The sequence below is a fragment of the Plasmodium fragile genome (assembly GCF_000956335.1).
Source record: "Plasmodium fragile strain nilgiri unplaced genomic scaffold supercont1.68, whole genome shotgun sequence".
NCBI classification, from domain to species: domain Eukaryota; phylum Apicomplexa; class Aconoidasida; order Haemosporida; family Plasmodiidae; genus Plasmodium; species Plasmodium fragile.
The window spans coordinates 10,645-30,048 of NW_012192648.1; the positions used below are offsets into that span (position 1 = coordinate 10,645).

Here is a 19,404-nt window from a genome sequence, read left to right on the forward strand (position 1 = left end):
AATCGCCTTGTGTTAAGTGGTTCACAATAAAATGTTGAACCCTCTAAATGGACGAATTTGAAGACACAGAAAAAAAAAAAAAAAAAAGAAAAGAAAAAAACAAATATATAGTACTAGACAGAAAGGCAACGATGTGGTGACAATGCAAAAGCAACAATAATGTGATGAAAATGAGATAGTCTCAAATTCATGAAGGTGTACGAGTGCTAGCAAAGTGAAGGCAAAAACAATTACTTTACAAACTATAAAAAAAAAAAAAAATACAAAATTAATAACATAATTGCAGCATTTCTGCTTCTTCATGATGCTCACTACTCGCTAGCTACACCTACTCAACTCATACATACGCGCGTACACACATCTGCGCGTACGTACTGGCACATATAATATGTGGGCTATACACACAAAAAAAAAAAAAAAAAAAAGCTCACACACGCACATAACCTAAACATATACATAAACATACACATAAACATGCACAACTGCTGTGCCTTAAAAAGGTGAAACATTTTAATTAAAAAACATTGCACGAAGCGCAGACATATACAAGTAAAATGCGCGAACATGTATGAACATGTGCGTTTCTAAACATGCTCTTTTAAAATAGTAATTACACATACATCGCTACACATATATGTACACACATGCATGTACATGTGCCGTACGGAGCGACAGCGTTTTTTTTTTTTTGGAGGACTTGTGGCTTTTACATAAACAAAATGTTGCCCCCTTTTTTGACAGTCTTCGTATAACAAATTTTTGCATTTTTATTTGGTTTGGTGCACTTGGCCAATGCGGGTCACTGAATGGACGCGCGCGCATTCAGACAAGGATACACATGTGAACGCTCCGACCGATGCCCATTTGAGCACCGTGCTAACGATCGACTGCCCCACGCTGGCACCCGCGGCAGAACAAGAACGGTGTTGTTCGGCGTATAGTACGTATCCACTTTTAAACCGCTCAATCTTGTCACACTAGGGAACGACGCTGTCTTCATTTTCAAGCGCATATGGAGGCTGGGGCTTCTTCTTCTTTTTCTCCTTGTTGATGCGGAAGATACTGAGGAAGCTCTGGTTGATGCTCTGGTACGACTGGTAAAATTTATTTTTTTTGTTAATTTTATTTTTCTTGGGAAGGAAGTTCTTATTTTGTGACCTGTACAGCTTGAGAAATTTCTTTAGTACTTTTTTGCAAGTCCTGTGGGAAAGCACTCTCTCGCATGCGACGTTGTAGGACTTATCCCCATTGATGTCCCTGACTGAAACATCCGCTCCTCTGGTCATTAGAACATCAGCAATGTCGTACAGGCCGTAAAAGATGGAGTAAATTAGGGAAGTTTCTCCGTGTATATTGGTAAGGTTATAATTAATATTTTTCCCTTCATTAAGAATATGATGTGCTAGGGTTTCATTCCTTGTCCTGATGCAAATCATTAGGGGACACTCCCCATTGATATTGTCCTTACAATTTACATCTATATTATGTGTTAATAAAAGTTGAACAACCTTTTCCTGATTTTCTAGACAAGCGATATGCAAAGCATTTTGGTGGTATTTATTTGTTAGGTTTATATTTACATTATTTTCAAGTAGAAATTTTAAAATCTCCAAGTTCCCCTCTTCTGCAGCAGCATGAATTGGAGACAAAACATTATTTGAATCCAGTTGATTAATAATTTCTTTCTTTAATGTGTGCAAATATTTCAATATGTTTAATCTTTCCAACTTGGAAGCCTGGATAAATGGCAAGGACCATAAATTATGTTCCTTCTGTAACAGCTGAGGGTATTTCTTCAACAACAATTGCACAGTTGACAAATCATTTTTAAAAATTGCGCATGATAAAACTTCAGTTAAAATATGTCTATCACAAGGTTTCTCTCCTGCCCCGGCATCAATAAAATGATTTACCCAAGCCTTGTTTAAATTGTAAGCAAGCAAAATGGGGGTGAATTTGTTATGGTAACACCAGTTTGGGTTGGCCTTATTTTCTAGTAGTAGCTGTATAATTTCACTTATGTTATTTTCGCAGGCGAGGTACAAAGGGGATTTGTAATCCCTCACAAACGGACAAATGATATTCAAGTTTTCTCCATTTTTTACTAGTGAATTCACAATAGAAAAGTTTTTTTTCTTAATGGCGATGTTGAGAGGGATGTATCCATTTTCTATGTCTATGGGGAAAGTCACATAATAACTGTCGCATGTATTTCCATAGGGACTCACACAAATCGTGTTGCAGTTGTCGTTATTTTTTTTTGTTCCTTCCAACGTGGTTAACTCTGCATCGTTTGAGATTTGCTTGTCCAGTGAGATGCCTTTATCAAAGTAGTTTTCCTTCTCCAGGGAGCTTGCCTTATCTATCGAGTTGCCCTTTTCGGGGAAACCTTCTTCTGGTGCATTTTTTTCCATTTCCGTAGCGGGCGAAGAGGATGTAGCCTGACCCCCGTCGTTCACCCGTGCGTCGCTAGTACTGTTGGCTCCCTCCGCAAGGGATCCTTCACGGTCCATCGTAACAGAGCTCTTATAGCTGTACTGGATGATGTTATTTTTCTTTTTCCGCTTCCTCCTCTCTTCAAGCAACACCTCCACGAACTCTTTCGATTCATGTTCGCACGCAATGTACAAGGGCGACTTTCCTAAGTAATCCCAAATATCAATTTTGGCCCCTCCTTTTAGTACCAAATAGAAAAGGTATCTATTCTTTTTGCTAATGGCCAGAGATATAGGCAAAGTCCAAATGTCAATTCCTCTGTTCTCATCAGTTTCGATGGTTAACGGAGTGTTTGATAATAATTCACTTCCCTTATCTCTGAGCAGGTAAACTAAATTATTGTTTTTGTATTTTTCACTCTTACTCAAATCGTACAATTCTTCTTGTATCTTTTTACTTAACTTTACACAGATTTTTATATTTTCATTTTTTAATGCTACACTGTAACCTTTGACGTAAATATCGAGTCCTATACTTTCGAGGAAGCATTTGCTTCCCCAGGAGCCCAGGATGTCCAAATTGGGTTGCACAAAGTGAGACTGAATATATGGGTCGTCTACTGATATTAAATTTTTGTAACCATTGGCAAAGGGGCAGTCATCACATTTACACTTGAAATTAATTTCTTCTGTCGTGTATATACAACTATTTCCATTACATCGGCACTTGTTCAAATTTTTCTCTTCATCATCTTCATCATCATCCTCGTCTTCCTCTTCGTCCTCATCAAAAGTGTTAACATTGTTGTGTAAAATATTCATACAAAAAATATTTTCTGCTGTTAATCCTTTGGACTTTTTATTATTTCCATTTTGGTTACTTTTTTTACTTTCATACAAATTTTTCTTTTCGAATTCTTTTTTTTTATGGCTTTTTTCTTTTGACTCGAGCGCTTCTTTTGTTGCATGTTTCTCCTCGGCAAGGTTTACACTATGGCTTTCGTGAAAATGTTCCTGAGTCTCTTCCTCTTCTTCGTAAGTGTTGTGACTTCTTTTGTCTCCCTTTTTATCACGTGGGTTATTATTCGACTGCAGGTCCCCGTCCTCATTATCGCTTCTTGTCTCATTGTCGATCCTTTTCTCATTTCGATTTTCCTCGTCATCCCTAATTTTTCGAACTTTTATGTCTTCCTCTACATTTTCGGAGAACCCCTTCCCGTCGTTCTTCCTCTTAGTATTTTCATGCGCTTGTCTCCTCTTCTCGCAACAGCTCCTACCTGCATCCTTGAGACTGTTCTGATGATCCTCTGCCACGTGTCCTCTCTCCTCGGCGATGTAACTCTCCTCATCTTCTTCCCTCTTCAGACACTTGGCGTCTGTTCCTTTGTATTCGTGCTTCATTGCGCAAGTGCAATTATCCGGATCGTTCACGGGGCTGCTCTTCTCATTGCTGCACGTTGCGGTGTATTCGCAAGAGAGGAATTCGTCAAAGATGTCCTTCTTCTCGAGCGTGCCGGTATGACGCGTGCGGCTATGCTGTGGACGGTCGTGGGGTGGATAATAATGGTAGGGGTTATGATGATGATGTGCCCGTTCTTGCTGGTCCTGGTCGTGCCCTTCATGCGGATGGGGGGTGTTGCTTCCACTGTGGTTGGGGTCTGCGATCGAGTTCTTCGTCTCGTACTTGCCGTGGGTATGAGGACCGTAGCTACTACTCATTCCAATGCCACTACCAATGCCGACCACACTGCTGACTGCACTGTCTTGTGGCCTCGAACTATCGGTCGGCACGGGAAGCTCGTCCTTCCGACTCTGAGGGGAACTCTTCGCATAAGTGCTATAGTCTGGGTATGGCAAGCCATGCTGCATTTTCGAAGAATAACCAAAGTGCCTTATAGTATTGTAGAAAAAATTGTTAAAAAGGCTAAAGTTGTTATTCGTTTCTGATTGACTGATGCTGCACTCTGTTTCACTATGCAGTATGGACTTTAATTTTTTGTTGCTGCTAGTGTTTGGGCCTCGTTCCTGGTCACGGCTGCGGCTGTACACATTGTTGCTACAGGTGTTGGTGCACTCGTTGGGGTACCCAACGGTACATACACCAGTGCAGCCCGCATGGTTATTCCCATGGGTACAGGCGTCGTCTGGGAAATTTAACTTGTCCATGCTACTACTGCCATCCACACAGCTTTGGAAACTCATAAAATTATAACTGCTACGGTCGTTAATAATTCTGCGATTGCAATCCTCATGCGCAGAAGAAGAAACGATGGAGTTGTCGAAATTCTTCATCGTCTCTAAGGTCTTACGTAAATTCTTCAACTTATGATAAATCAAATGATTCTGATTATTCGCTCGATTGATAATAAAATTAGCCATAATGAAAATGGGCTCTAGCCATGCATTGGAAAAGGAACAAATAAAATTGGTAAAGACTGGCCACCTATTCTTCCTCAACATAATTGTCAAGGGAGCGCACGTTAAATATTTGTTTCGAACACATTTTATACTTAGCGTTTTCAAAGATGGCAATCTGGTCTGCGCCAAAACTTCTAAAGTCTTATCCGTTAGGTGATGACAAAAATCGAAGTAAATTTCTTGTAAATTATATATAAACAAATGTTTCGTATTTAACGAATCAAAATTGTAAATCTGGTTTAGTACATTCGCTACGGTTATGTCTTTTATTAAAGTACACATGGTGAAATCTAGGCAAAGTCTTCTCCTAACCGATCTGTGAATGTGCTTATATATTCTTGGAAAAACATATTCGTAGAGCACCCTAGGGTTATACCCTAGATAGCTGTTAAATATTAACCTATTATTCCATACTTTATATTTCCTTTTATAAAAGAATTTACATGTTTGACTTAAATTAATAATGGTATGAACATCTAAAAATGGTTCAATGCATTTAATGTATCTCTTCCATCGTTCATTTTTCTTAACGATATTGTTGCTTATACTGCTTCCATTGTTGTAGTGACTGTACATGTTCAGGTTATTGTCGCTTGTTAAAATTTCGCTCAGGTTCCCTTTTTTCAGAGAGCTGTCAATGTTAAGATAAGCGTCTGAGTTTAGCTTGAATAGGTCATTAATACTTATGCTGTTGGCAATTTCGAGGGTATTTTCCCTCTTCATCTGGCCACCATTATGCAATAAAATGTCTTTCTCTAGTGAATTACTTAAGGCGTTATTTTCCAAAACGTGCATGTCATTTATATCAACAATGTTCAGATTATTCTTTTCGTTCACATTGCTAATGCTCATACTGGAAACACTCAAAGGGTTCTGTTCTATCCCTGGCGTTGTGTTGCTAACCCCCCCATATAGGCTACCCGTACTGCACACATCCAAAATATTGGTGTTATTTCTTTCGATAATATTTATTGAGCTATTTTTTTTTCTTAGTGGATCATTTTTCCCCGCTTGTACTGTGGTGCTGCTCATGTCATTGTTGGAGGTGGTGTCTGCTTTCCTGTACTTTTCTCTTTCACTTTCTTCTTCATTGTTTTTATCATCATCATTATTATCATGTGATATGGACTTAATATTGTTGTCAAAAATTAAGCTCAGTTTATTTAGTATGTACTGGTTTACAACTTCATCTTTTACTTCATTTCCTTGCGAGGCTGAGTCATTGTCATGTTCAACACTCTTCATGATATATACTACTTATTGTACAAGACTGCTGTTTCTTTGGGGGGGATTACTTGTTTTCTCCGTTGTGCTCTTCGGCTTCTGGCCTCTTGCGCAGCAAAATCCTCCTTCTGTTATTTTGTGCGCTCTTTGTCGTGCCTCTGTGGTTTGTGCTTCGGAGGATTCTCTTTGGTTTCATATTCGAATGGGTGTTTTTTTTTTTTGTGCGTTGTTGCTGCTGTAGTGAGGGGACTGCGGGAGATCGTTACGGCGTTACGGCGTTACGGCGTTACGGCGTTATGGCCTTACGGTGTGAATACCAAGGTGCCCGTTTAAGGAACGTCCTATGTGACAAGTTTTGTTCACAGGTGTTTCAAGGTGAGCAATACACTTCGCGCTCTTGGTATGGGTTTATACTCGTTCGGCTTGTCCACTTTGCTTAGCCTGTTTTTACTGTGTACTCAATGCGAAAATTGCAAAAAAGGTAAAAAAATGGAAAATCTGTACAAATTTCCAAATATCTGAAGGCTGTAAATATCGCGAGCTCGTTTTTTGCAAATGGTACAGCTGTTTCATTTACGAGTATGCATGGCTCTGGTGGTTTTGCCTGATTGGCACGTGCCTGGACCTCGAGCGCGGGTCGCAGCGCTGGGTTGGCTGTACGTGTATGCGTGCCTGTAAGGGGAATACTTTAAATTATGCATACATGCACACGTTACATGCGTACATTTGTACAAATGCGTATCAATGTGCATACAATTTTGCATATAAAGTACTTTCCCACATATGTACAAGGAAAAAACTGAAAAAGGGAAATTAATTCTTAAAAATCGCCAAGTTTGCAAAAATAAAAAAGAAAAAAAAATCTGCCTCTTATGTATCTGCTTCTTCTTTATTGCTCACAAACATGTATGCAATTTTGTTCCAATTGGAATAATCCAATTTTTTTTTTAAAATTGGGCTAAACAACAACAGCGTGAATTTTGATAACGGTGTTTTTTTTTTTTTTTTTAACATTTATTTTATATGTACAGGGGCCTTGTTCATGTTTTCGCATACATGTAGGTTTATTTATTTTTTTTTTTTTTAGCGCCGAACGAAGCACGTCAAATTTGGTCGACTTTGTAGAAGGGGCCATGGTACGAATATAAAGTCATGTTGGCACATGGCACTGGGGTATGTGGCAGTTGGCATGCAGTAGAGGCAAAATTAACAACTGTTTCGTTAAGTGCTTTTTTTTTTTTTTAAGCGTGTGGGTACATGCAAAAAAGCTTGCAGCTGCTAATATTGTTGCATGTAAAATGTGGCACATATAAATGTAGCCATGCAAGCGCGCGCATGGGATATTATTTAACCTATGCGAATATGGTTAAAGCACATATGGTTACAAGGGCGTATTTGAAAAGGTGCTGCGCGTACAATAAAACTATTCAAGTAGACTGCCCATGCGTATAAATAACCACTCTCATATGCACAGTGCAGTTATACTTGTACTCTGGGCATGTACCTCAGCGTAATATGTTGCTGTGGGTTTAGCACAATTATTACATGCGTCATTTGTGCAGCCTGTCTGAATGGGCTATATATATATATTTATACATATGGTATGTATTTTGTTGCCTACCGTAAGATAGCGGTATATATATGTAGTGGGCACAGGGCGATAAATCCCCACAGAGCTGCCCTCAGGCGCTCGCGTATGGCACGTGCGCGTGTCGCATTTCGTTTAGGAATTGCCCCATCCATATTGTGCCCCCCGCGCCGTCGTGGAAACTGGCGTGTGCACTGCGTTATGAAAGTACGTTAAGAGAACGCACGTACGATGTAGTGCAGCACAGTACATATACGTTACGCACGCGCATGTAGATATGAATTGAGTACATAATAATGTTGCACATATATATATGTATATATATATATATTTACATTATTATACGTGTTGGGAAATTATTCGCAAAGCGCGCGTAATCCAAATTCACATTTTACAAATTCCCGCGCACGCTAAATTGCTTTAATTTAAATCCATGTACGGGTAAAATCTTTACCCCAAGTTAATTGTTCGTACGTGAACTTAATTCGCGCACGGGAAAAACGAAAACGCGGCAAAACGGTTAAGCGGTTTAACGGCTAAACGCAAAATATCGGAAAGGAAAGGAAAAAAAAAAAAAAAAAAAAAACAAGAGGCACCTTAAAAAAGCGTTCGGCAATATTTCCCCCTTTGCCCAGGGAACACAGCAGTATTTTCCAGTCACTCTGCTGCAAGTACGTTTTCCCCACCTTAACACAGTAATGTTTTAAAGCATAATTTGGAACACATTAAAAAATAGAACATTCCTTCATTCGTGAAAATGAACGAATTGTTATGACTGCGCTTCGCATAAATGAAGCGTATATTGACGTACCATGCCAATTTTTGCTTTCACTTAATTTTAATTTTCCCATAATTGGAAAGCTTTTACGATTGGCCCGCACAAAAGTGTACACGCAAAGGCGTACCACAGGCATTTATACGTAAATATATTTCATTTGCGCCTCATTATTAATATTTTAATTTAAACCATGGAACAACGGTACACATCGTTGACGGACACACCAACGAGTTTTTCCCATGGGGCGAACATTGTTCGCCCCTTTTTTAGCCATGGTGAATTCTGCATTTAAATTTTTTAAAAACTGCACACGGCGCTTTTTATACTCTATTTGAGTGTAGCAAAATGTGGCGGGGGGACTGTGCCTGAAAAAATAACATCGCCGCCATGCAGTGAACACAGGCTGAACGGAAATCATGCAAACTGAATCATTCCAATCACTAATTTGGTGTGAGTGAAATTCATGTGGCGTGATGCCGAAAGGAAAAGTTCAGCAAACCGAACGCTTACATGCAGATAACCTATTTATTAAGATAAAGGGCAAAAAAAAAAATGCAGCAACGTGTACAGCATTAGGTGCTAGCGCGCTGTATATGTGTGGCCCACATGGCGCACTTATATAACCACTTTTGCTCATGAAGCCTGTGTGTTTGCTCTCACAGTTTTATACACGGCCTTCGCCCATTGCCGTGAGGGCGTCATCCCTGTTGTGTTAATGTTTGTGTGAGTGAACATGGTCGATCTGGAATTCGTGCGCACGAATAGCAAAAAAGGACAAATCGCGCAAACGGTCAGTATAAACACCAACTCCATTACGTCATAGCTAGGTTCTGTGTGCCTCTATGTTGTGACTCCATTTTACGAGTGCAACGACGCACGTACATTAATTTTTGCATCAGTAGGGAAACCCCAATTTGCTCCTCATAAATTATTCTCTGCGTTATAATTGCCACCGGTCTGGTTTTCCCATAGAAACACAACGAAAGGTCCACCCGCTTGTCTTTCTCCATGTATACAACACATGATCAAATTAAGAATATGTGACAATGTGTTTAGGTCGTACCTTTTTGTGTTAATTACGATAATTTTGCTTCCTCAACAGGTGAGCTTATTTTAAATGATTTGCATTATTCAATGTGCATATTTGCACTATGTGAAGTGATGTAGGGTTCTTTGCCCAAACGGGAAAAACTGTGAACTGAGACTAGTATACGCGTGAGCGCGCAGGACGTATAAGTTTCGCGCAATGTTTATCATAACTTCTCATTTAAGGACAAAACAAAAAAAAAAAAAAAAGTAAACGCAAAAACAATAAGAGACGGGCGAATAGCATGCTTCTCCTTTTTACCAAAGTAGAACCCAAAATTAGCGCTAATTATCTTTTTTTTTTTTTTTTTTTTTTATCCACCGCGCTGGAAGGACAAATGCCAAAATGGTATCATGAGGAGTGCAAAGCCAATCTCGTAACTGTCTCCTATGTGACTTTTTCCTATTTGCGACAAGGAAAGCAGGACGCAAATGTCATGTTCTCCCTCCTTGTCTTGTCTTTTCTTGTTTTATATTTTATATGAGATCTCGTATAAAGGGCAACAACAATGTAAATGTATTCGCTTCAATTATTTCTGCTGAACTGCGCATCGATAACGAGACACACAAAGTTGCAGAAAAGGATTAGCACATATTATGCAAAACCAAAGACTGTGGTTCGTCATTAGGGTTTTCACAGACAAAACTGACAAAACACAGAGACAGCATAAATGTTCGCCCTCTAAATTAGCCTAGCAGACATATGGACTGAGGAAGCCGTGTATATCTACTTGTCTATCCTTCTTATTTGCTCCCGCGGGGAAAGAGAGCGCGCCTAATTATGCACAAGTCCCCTTTTTTCTGTGCATCCATGTGATATACATGCTGACGGTGGGTCCTCCTGCCGCATCGACACGTCTGCATATCACTGCTTCGCTGCCGTACCACATGGAACGAGAGGTGCACTGCCAAACCGACTGGGCTGACCTATCGGAAGAAATAACCATTTCAGAACAGCTGAATGGCATGCTGGTGGCCTACGCGAAAAATATAATACTTCACAATCCAGCCGAGTCCGCTGAAGATGAGCACGTAATTAAAAAAAAAATATACGCATGGTCAAGGGAGTACTTTCAAAAGTTATATAATGAACATGGGGGGGACGCAAACAATGCAGATGACGGTGGCCAGCAGACTGAGTCGAGTGCTACTCGTGCTGATGGTCATTCGGTCAAGGATCAAATTCAAAAGGAAATGGAACGGGTCAATTTCGATATGGGAAACTAGCACAAAGGGGTGAGATTGGTCCTATTATACACAAAAACAGGAGCCAAAATGGGCACACACATAACTACAAGCATAAGCACAAACATACACGACCATTTTTTCCCCCCCTGCCGGATTTTCCTCATGTCAGGGGAATGGCATGCTTTATGACTTCATATTTAGTGCTGGAGACGAAGTCCTTCAGCTCGGAGCGAGACAACCACGCAAAGTCATTTATATGCTCATTGTTGGACAGATCCAAGTTGACGTCGTGCTTCAGATAATGCGCTCTGTAGTAGAAGATTTTTCTTCCGATAATTTCGTTAAACGAAAGTGGAATTTTATATTTCCTTTTTTCAAACGTACACGGGCAGTAGCCAATGAAAAATGGCATTTCACATTTTAAATGTTCCGTGCATAAGTGTTGTAAGTTCTGTCTGATTGTTAATTTTTTTTTAAAATCCATTAATGGGAACATCCACTTATTTGTTTTTTTATATTTCACCACTAAGTATAAAAACTTATTTGGTTTCCTCATAACATTTCTGTAGTTATATTCACTTTTATTATCATCATCATACTTTTTTTTTTTTTCCTCATTTGCATCTCCATCACTTTTTTTTTTTTTTTTTTTTTCTTTTGCCCTTAAAATGTTTTGTATACCTTCTATGGCAAATAAATTTTCGAGATCGTCATTTGCTGCAGACGTCGCTTCTTCACCTGGCAAATGATCCACACCTTTATCTTTTTTCCCTTGTTGGTGTCCCATTTCATCCTCTAAATTGGTGCCCTCAAGCTGGTTTTCCTTTTTCCGATCGTGAAAGGAACTCAAATTATATTTCATGTGTAAAAATTCCTCGTCGACATTCAAATTGTTGTTTGTTTTTTGAAGCCATTTGTCTTTGAAATCTTCGAAATCTTTTTCAAACTCTTCTTGCTCAAAAATCAGGGGGAATCTGTCTATGCACAGGGCCATTTGCACTTTGTACTTTTGGTGTACTAGTATTTTGTTTTCCTCTCCGGGTGGTATGCTGGCGTGGCAGCTATCGCTAACACGGTTGCCAATACAGTTGTCAACGCTGTTGCCAGCCTGAACAGGATCATGGCCCAAATGTTTACTCCCCTGTTTCAAGCCACCCTCGTAGCGTACATACTTTTTGTCACTGAGCAAGAACCTTCCATTGTGTTTACCTAAATGGAAGTAACTCAGGTGTGCATTTTTTTTTATAATTCTTCTTTCCGCAATTCTTCTTATCATGTTGTCTTTCTATAAGAGAATACCTGACGTTTTTCTCTTTCTTTTTTTTCTTTTCCTTTTTGCTCACTTTTAGTTCATAATTGTGTCTATGTCAATGCAAAAAAATATATTACGCCGCTAAAAAAATTAAATACATACTTTTTGTTTAATTTTCAAACATATAGGAACTGCCCGGTTCACATGTTTCCTGTGCTGACCTTGCACACGCGTACGCAGTGCCCTTCCCGCGAGTTTATGCTCCCGTACAGGACTCACAATCTGATTGTACACATAAGAAGCAAAACACTCGACTAGTTAGCCCAACGCAACACTTTAGCGTTAACTGATTGGGTGAATGTTCATGGCTGTGCGTATACCAGGACGCACTGTTTCCCATGAGCCCAATAAACCGCTCTGCGTATTTTTTAAAATGTTGTGCCACATTGTTCAAGCGTTTTCTTACAAAAGGGTATTCGTTTCGTTTGTACACTATTTTAGCACTTTTGTGATCATGTAGCTGTTTTAAGAAGTGCCCTTTTCCCTTGTTGCATTCATTCATTTTTTTTTTTTTTTTTTTTTTTTTGAAAATACCATGTAGAACGTAAAATTTTGATGAACACAGCGGGCATATTTCTCCACGCCGTTAAAGTGCAATCAAATGGATCTTTTCCAAACATGCAGGAACAAGGACATTCGCCTATTCGTCCACCGATAACTTGTTGGGAACAAACGGGTGTATTCGAAAACAATAAGGAAATGAACCATCAACTGTGCAATTATTTTTATGTAAAAATATCGTTGATTAAATAATGCCACATGTGCGGTTACAGGTGTACCTCTTTAAGGGGCTTAACAGAATTTCCTGGCAAAACTTACGAATAATGGAACCACACCAAATGGAACTGTACCGATTATTTCAACTCATTACTCCTCGTGTTAATGCTACAACAGAAGAAAATTTTCCGCCGAACTTTCAACCACCACGACGCGTGTGCTACTCATCAATTAAGCAACAAATGAAAACAAACTTTGCGCGTGGAACATTCCATCACATCGTATTTAATGCCTTCATGGAAGCCTTTGCAATCGGTCGATCCACTGTATAATTTTAACTAGACACTTTTAAGGACACAGTTCGTGTGTTGCGTGCACAATTAAAACGGCCATTAATTCAACAACAGATTGTTGGTTGTCTTGGAAGATCCTGTTGTGTTTTTTTTTGTTTCTTTTTTTTTTTCACAGCGGAATACACATGATAAAAAAATAGTTACGCAAAAAAGGGCGTACAGTTGATCATCACATAAAAGCATCTCCATTATTAACCGCTTGTTCACTTATTCGCTTATTCGTTCGTTCGATTGATTGCTCATTCTCTCCACCGCTCAAATACTCAAGCGCTATGTTATGTAGAGGCATTTATTCCACGCAAGTATTTGTGCCCATTTCTTTATAAAGCTTGGTGCACAGTGTGGCAGTACATGGAGGGGCACTGAGGGCCCGCACACATACGTATGTATATATAGAACACAGGATCACACTGTATAATGATGCAGCGCGAAGAAACGTGTAGCGCCGAGTTGCATTGTGACATGTTGCAGTATTCCCCGACCTCCATTGCGGAGTGATTACCGTGCATGAATGCGCATTCCTGTTTTGGCAACTTTGTTAGGTTAATTTTTAAGGGTGCCAACTTAATCCCATCTGTAGGCATGCACGACAAATCCATTTGCTGTTTTTTTTTTTTTCTTTTTTTCTTCCTCTTTGTCTTCTTCATTTCGAACTTTCCTGAGGTGCATAAACATAGGCACATCGTGTGCATTCTGCAGTAGTACATCTCACTTACTCCACTCGGACCACCTTCATCAAGTTGGTAGCTCCAGCGACTTCTTCCTTAATACCGTGAATGCATATGGCACTGTCTCCCACTTTGACTAAGTTCCTCTCTTTGGCAATTTCTATAGCATTTCTCAGGACGTTGTCAGTTCCTTGGAATGATCCTACTTTAATGCACGTAACACCTCTGTGTATATTCAGGCACCTAACCGTGGAGTCAGAGGCACTGAGGGCTAGGATGGTGCAGCTTGGCTTATACTTGGCTATCAATCTAGCAGTGTATCCTGTTTCGGTTAAAGCTACAATTAAAGCTGCACCAACGGATTCAGCTGTTTCTACAGCTGATCTAGCCACAGCTTCCTGTACACTTATGGGAGTGTATATCGCACTGACCAATGATTGGTATAACAATTTATAATCAATGCATGCTTCAGCTTCTAAGCAAATCTTGGACATAATTGTGACAGCTTCGACTGGGAATTTTCCACCGGCTGTTTCTCCTGAAAGCATGACACAATCGGTTCCGTCTAGCACTGCGTTGGCTACATCAGTCACTTCGGCTCTTGTTGGTCTTGGGTTCTTCGTCATGGATTCTAACATCTGGGTGGCGGTTATGATTGGCTTTCCTTGCAAGTTGCATCTGAAAAAAAAATAGGCAGTAACGGGTTCACGCAGGAAATTAGGACAGGGGTACATCGTGCAGGCATGTCCCAATACAGGGGAAAAACACTGACTACAAAACCAGCGACATGCCATTCATATGCAATTTACACAAAAAGAGGGGACACGCGCATGATTTGGACACATATATACGACAAAGCCCCCCTTCACTGATGCACCATAACGATAGATATGATAAAGACGCACAGGGAATTGTAATCTTAATTTAACACCAAATGATTTTAAGATTATATGAAGCGAGAGACGCTCCACATATAACCAATCGGCTGACTTATAAGATTGAATTATAAAGGAACTCGAACAAAACGTTCGGAGTTGTCTATTCACTCATTTTATGCACCACTTGGAGGGGATAAAATTAATTTGTGATTTTATTTTATCCTTTTCTCGTGGGGCAAATGTGGTAGCAGTGCGTGGGTGGCACTGCGCTGTGCAAGGTTTGTGGGCGGCGTAACATGTAGGCCACGTGATACGCTTCACAGGTTCACTACTAGATCAGTGTGTGCAGACAGCTATCCCCACAGTGGTGAGGAGCGCTGGGCAGCTAAAATGGACTTACTTCGAAATCATAAGCTTCTGGGCCAGGAAAATTTTCTCTGGAGAAATCTCCATTCCTAAATCCCCTCTAGCAATCATAATTCCATCAGACTCTGCTAAAATTTTGTCAAAGTTAATAATGCCCTCAATATTTTCTATCTTGGGGATGATTTTAATATGCCTTCCTCTAGGACCTAACAAGTTCCTAATCATCCTGACGTCCTCTGCAGACTGAATAAACGAGGCTGCTATGAAATTACAACCCATTGGGATGGCAAAGTTGAGAATGTCATTTTTGTCCTTTTCTCCTATGACTGGTAAGTCGACCTTAACATTTGGCAAATTCATATTTTTCTTTTCTCCAATGGTAGCTGAATTTAACACTTCTGTTATCACATGGTCATCGTGTGTTTCTAACACTCTACAACTAACGGACCCATCGGCAATTAGAATGATGTTTCCCTTTTTTACACTCTGTGGCAACTTTTTGTATGAACATGCAATACAGGTTTCGTCTCCAAGGAAGTCATAATCTGTAACTAACTTTAATTTACTTCCTTCCTTTAAATGTGCTTCCTTATTTTTTAGAAGACCCGTTCGAATTTCGGGACCCTTTGTATCTAACAGCATTCCCAATAAGGCGTTTGGTCTCTGCTCCTGCGCCTTCAATACATTGTTAAACATTTCCTTGTGATCTTCATGTGATCCATGAGAGAAGTTGAATCGGCAAATGTTCATTCCTGTATGGGGGATGATAAAAAGTAGTGCATGGAATGAACAGTTTTAATAGAGAATGAATGCAGGGAACTCCACCCGCGCCACTAGCGAGACACCTCATGCATGTGTCAGGGGAGCTTCGGACCCCACCAGGGGGCGGGGGGGGGCAACCAATACGAGGGTAAAAACCAACCTGCATCTATCAACTGCACGAGCGTTTCTACGGACTTGCACGCTGGACCCAGAGTACAAACAATGTGCGTTTTTTTGGAGCGTAAATCCACAGTGCTGGGCTCCAAGATTTGCCTTAATGTTATGTTGGCCGCGCTCTGCAAACTTGCACCGGCGGTGGAGTTTTTAAATTTGAAAGAGTTCATTTTGTATAAGCTACGGGGTATGCGAGGGTGGGGGGTGGAGTTTTATTCTCTTAGTTTGAAGAGGTTAGGTACAGTTGTTCAGGGGATAAGTTCGCGGATCCTTGACGGATAATACTTCTGTGATGCGCTCTAGGAGGTGGAAACACAAGAAATGGTTTTCTACAAAGTATACAATATCTCTGTATAAGCTGTGCTATGCAAATTTAAGAAAACCACTTTTTCGCAGCGTGACAAAACTTTGTGCTTCCTTTTCGGATGTATTTTATTACTTATAATGAAAATATACTCAATCAATTTAATTACAATTGCATTAAATAATGCTTAAAAAAGGAGGCGTTAAAAAAAATTATTTTATTTTATTTTTTTTTTTGCCTTTATAAGAACAGGCGGGAAAATAAGCCAATTGTATTTTTGAGTACCATTTCATGTGCGTAAAAATAAATAAATAAAAACAAAACAAAAATAATTTAAATAACTAATGGGTATGTTTATTAGCATAACCACGTCGGAGCTGCAGAATATGCTCGTATGCATCAGAGGGATGGCACTCAAAAAGCGCGTACCCGACGGGGAGCCGTACGTAAAATGCTTACCAACAAAACGGACGTGCACTCTTCGTATGCGTACGCATATATGTATATATCATTACATACATATATGTATATTATATATATATATATATTATATGTATATTTTATATATATTATATGAATATTATGTATGTATTATATATTATATGTATATTGAATATATATTATATATATACATACATATATGTACTGTGCGTAGCGGTTAGCTGCAAAGGCGTATCTAACGAGCTGCGCGTTAAGTATAAAGTGCCCCAAATGGGTTAATGATACAAACATGGTTTTATGTTCATTTCCCCGGGGGATCCCAAAGGTAGAATATCTTAAGGCATAAATGAGAATATAAGTAGATACGTGTACTTATTTTTATTTATACACCTATAATGTACGGCGCTCTGTGTGGGTAATCTGCTTAATTATTTCGAAGGCGTGGGGCTTTCTTTCCCTTTCCTTCACACTCTCCAGATGGTGGAGGCATGTGTTCATGTAAATAGCAGCATGTAGGTGATGAAAGTAAAACACTCAAACTGAGATTTCACCAAGCACAAACTTATGATATATGTATGTATATTATTATATGTACTACTTTTACATGTACGTATATTCTCTTGGTCTGGATGCACGTGTGCAGAGAACGGGCCAAGGGCATAAGTGCCGACACGGAAATGCGAACCCTACATCACAGAAATGGCGGGTTAGTACAATGTATGCATCCCGTACGGAGTAGCGAGTTGTTGGCCTACTCATATACAATTTGAACTACGCATTATAAAAACATAGGGCTCAGTGGGTAAAGGAAGGGGGCCCGTTCTCTCTACGTCGCAGTGCAAATAAACAAAAAATATTCGGAGGTAAGTTATGCGCATGTAGGCATGTACTGTATCACAGCGTACCTACTTTGGTGGGGCCGCTATACATAAGCCCTAGTAAGGAGGATTATATATTGCACGGAGTGCATTTTGTTGGAAGCGCTTCTCTTAAGTACACACCTGAAGTTATTATTTGGCACATAGAAGTATGTTAAGTACTAGCTATATATATGTATGTGTTCGTGGTAGCAGCACCTATGTGCAATGGGGGGTAGAGAGGACAAGCAAAAAAAAAAAATATATATGCGCAAAATATGTGACCATAAACAATAGGGGCGCTACACAATTTGAAAAATTAATAGAGATGAATTGTTCGTTAATAAGTATAATGTGAATTTTTTTTTTTTTTTTTACGTTTTGGGCTGAGGAAGATGTGATGGCTGCTATCCAATGTGTAGGGCGATCGTACTGCGTTAAGGGCAATATACATGTAACCATGCGGGTAATACGAAAAGGATTCATAGCAAATGGGTATATTTTCATGCCATGTTGCAAACGGTTTTAATAAACTAATTTGACGTGTTCACATGAGGTATTCGCACACATTCTACAAGCAGGGATGCATGAAAAGGGTGGAAGCGTGCATGGTTGACTCTTCTTAAGAATGAGATGAATGTATGTTCGTACAAATAGCAACAGACCGCATATGTAAACATGCAATATGCCAATTGAAAAAATAACGTGGTGTAAAAGTGTTCCACATACCTGTTAGGGAATTTTTTGTTTTTTTTTTTCCCCGCCGGCGCAAAGTGGCAAAATAGGAATTATGCTTTTTCAGCTTTTGATGTAATATGAAACAGGGTGAATTGGGTTTTATTTCGTGGGGTTTAATTTTGTTTTATTAAACGCAGGTTGGGTTGGTTATATGTAACTTGTGTTTAATCTGGTGTGAAGTCTTTCAATTTGATTTACACAAAAAGATTTTCAAATTCTCTTAAAATGACTGGTACGTTTAATTTTAAAGCTGACATGAGATATGTAACGACGAAGGCATTTAAATTGTAGGTTTTTCTTACAAGTACATGTTGTGTTTTTTTTTTGGGGGGTGGGTCACTTCGAAGAAAAGCTTGGTGTGTGTATACATTTGTATAAACCAATATGGAGCTAATTTAAAACATAAATGTTGATAACCATGTTGTGTATGTTAGCAGAGTTGGCTGGCTTCAACCAATTGAATAAGTTCTTTTTTTTTTTTTTTTTTTTTAAAACTACATTACATTACAGCGGCATGCGTAAGAAAAAGAATTGCAGCCAAATGGGGAGGCAGTTTTTTCACCACAGTTTGTACGTGGTAAGGAACCAATCTGAATCTCTGTTCCATTTTTGTGCCATTTATTTAATCCGTCGCAAATTGCTAGCTTCATTTGGAACACACAGGTGAAGATGTACCTTTTCCTCCACTTTTGCAAGTGTGGAAAGGTGTGTGGAATCAGTCGAGCGCTCACTATTTAGCCTTTTCGATGCGCTCGGACATCCTCGAAAAGAAGTAGACAATCTCGAACAGGTGTAGACATCCTCGACTGCGAGGGGAAATGCTCGAACGCTCCTCCTCACGTCAGCCATAGGGAAATTGTGCTTGCGGCTATGGGGGTGCAATAACACATAAGCAGCTACGCGGCACGAGAAAAGCACTCCACGTATGCATCTACTTATTGCATTTCCATTTCGCATGGTATAAAGCCATTTGTTCTTTTTTTTTTTTTTTTTTCCCCTTTTTTTTTTTTAAAAGCTTAAAAGTACAACAGTTAATTCTGCTTGTCGTGTGCGTGCGCGGTATGGAATGTTCTCAGGATGGGTATATTTCGCGAAAAGAAAAAACGGGGGCAAAGGA

General features: G+C 39.5%; 5 protein-coding genes across 5 annotated transcripts; 1 reads left to right on the forward strand and 4 right to left on the reverse strand.

Annotated features, from left to right (window-relative positions):
* Window positions 1–977: 977 nt before the first annotated feature.
* On the reverse strand, window positions 978–6,098 carry AK88_04577 (uncharacterized protein; the record flags this gene model as incomplete). The annotated part of the gene is made up of 1 exon (XM_012482187.1): window positions 978–6,098. One exon carries the CDS (start codon window positions 6,096–6,098, stop codon window positions 978–980), a length of 5,121 nt encoding a protein of 1,706 aa, XP_012337610.1.
* A 4,319-nt stretch (window positions 6,099–10,417) lies between these two features.
* Window positions 10,418–10,756, forward strand: AK88_04578 (uncharacterized protein; the record flags this gene model as incomplete). The annotated part of the gene is made up of 1 exon (XM_012482188.1): window positions 10,418–10,756. The coding sequence occupies one exon, from the start codon at window positions 10,418–10,420 to the stop codon at window positions 10,754–10,756; it is 339 nt and encodes a 112-aa protein (XP_012337611.1).
* Window positions 10,757–10,877: 121 nt separating this feature from the next.
* AK88_04579 (uncharacterized protein) lies at window positions 10,878–11,993 on the reverse strand (the record flags this gene model as incomplete). The annotated part of the gene is made up of 1 exon (XM_012482189.1): window positions 10,878–11,993. The coding sequence occupies one exon, from the start codon at window positions 11,991–11,993 to the stop codon at window positions 10,878–10,880; it is 1,116 nt and encodes a 371-aa protein (XP_012337612.1).
* A 232-nt stretch (window positions 11,994–12,225) lies between these two features.
* AK88_04580 (uncharacterized protein) lies at window positions 12,226–12,531 on the reverse strand (the record flags this gene model as incomplete). The annotated part of the gene is made up of 1 exon (XM_012482190.1): window positions 12,226–12,531. The coding sequence occupies one exon, from the start codon at window positions 12,529–12,531 to the stop codon at window positions 12,226–12,228; it is 306 nt and encodes a 101-aa protein (XP_012337613.1).
* A 1,280-nt stretch (window positions 12,532–13,811) lies between these two features.
* AK88_04581 (pyruvate kinase) lies at window positions 13,812–16,117 on the reverse strand (the record flags this gene model as incomplete). Its single annotated transcript, XM_012482191.1, has 3 exons — window positions 13,812–14,445; window positions 15,046–15,763; window positions 15,934–16,117. 3 exons carry the CDS (start codon window positions 16,115–16,117, stop codon window positions 13,812–13,814), a joined length of 1,536 nt encoding a protein of 511 aa, XP_012337614.1.
* Between the last annotated feature and the right edge of the window lie 3,287 nt (window positions 16,118–19,404).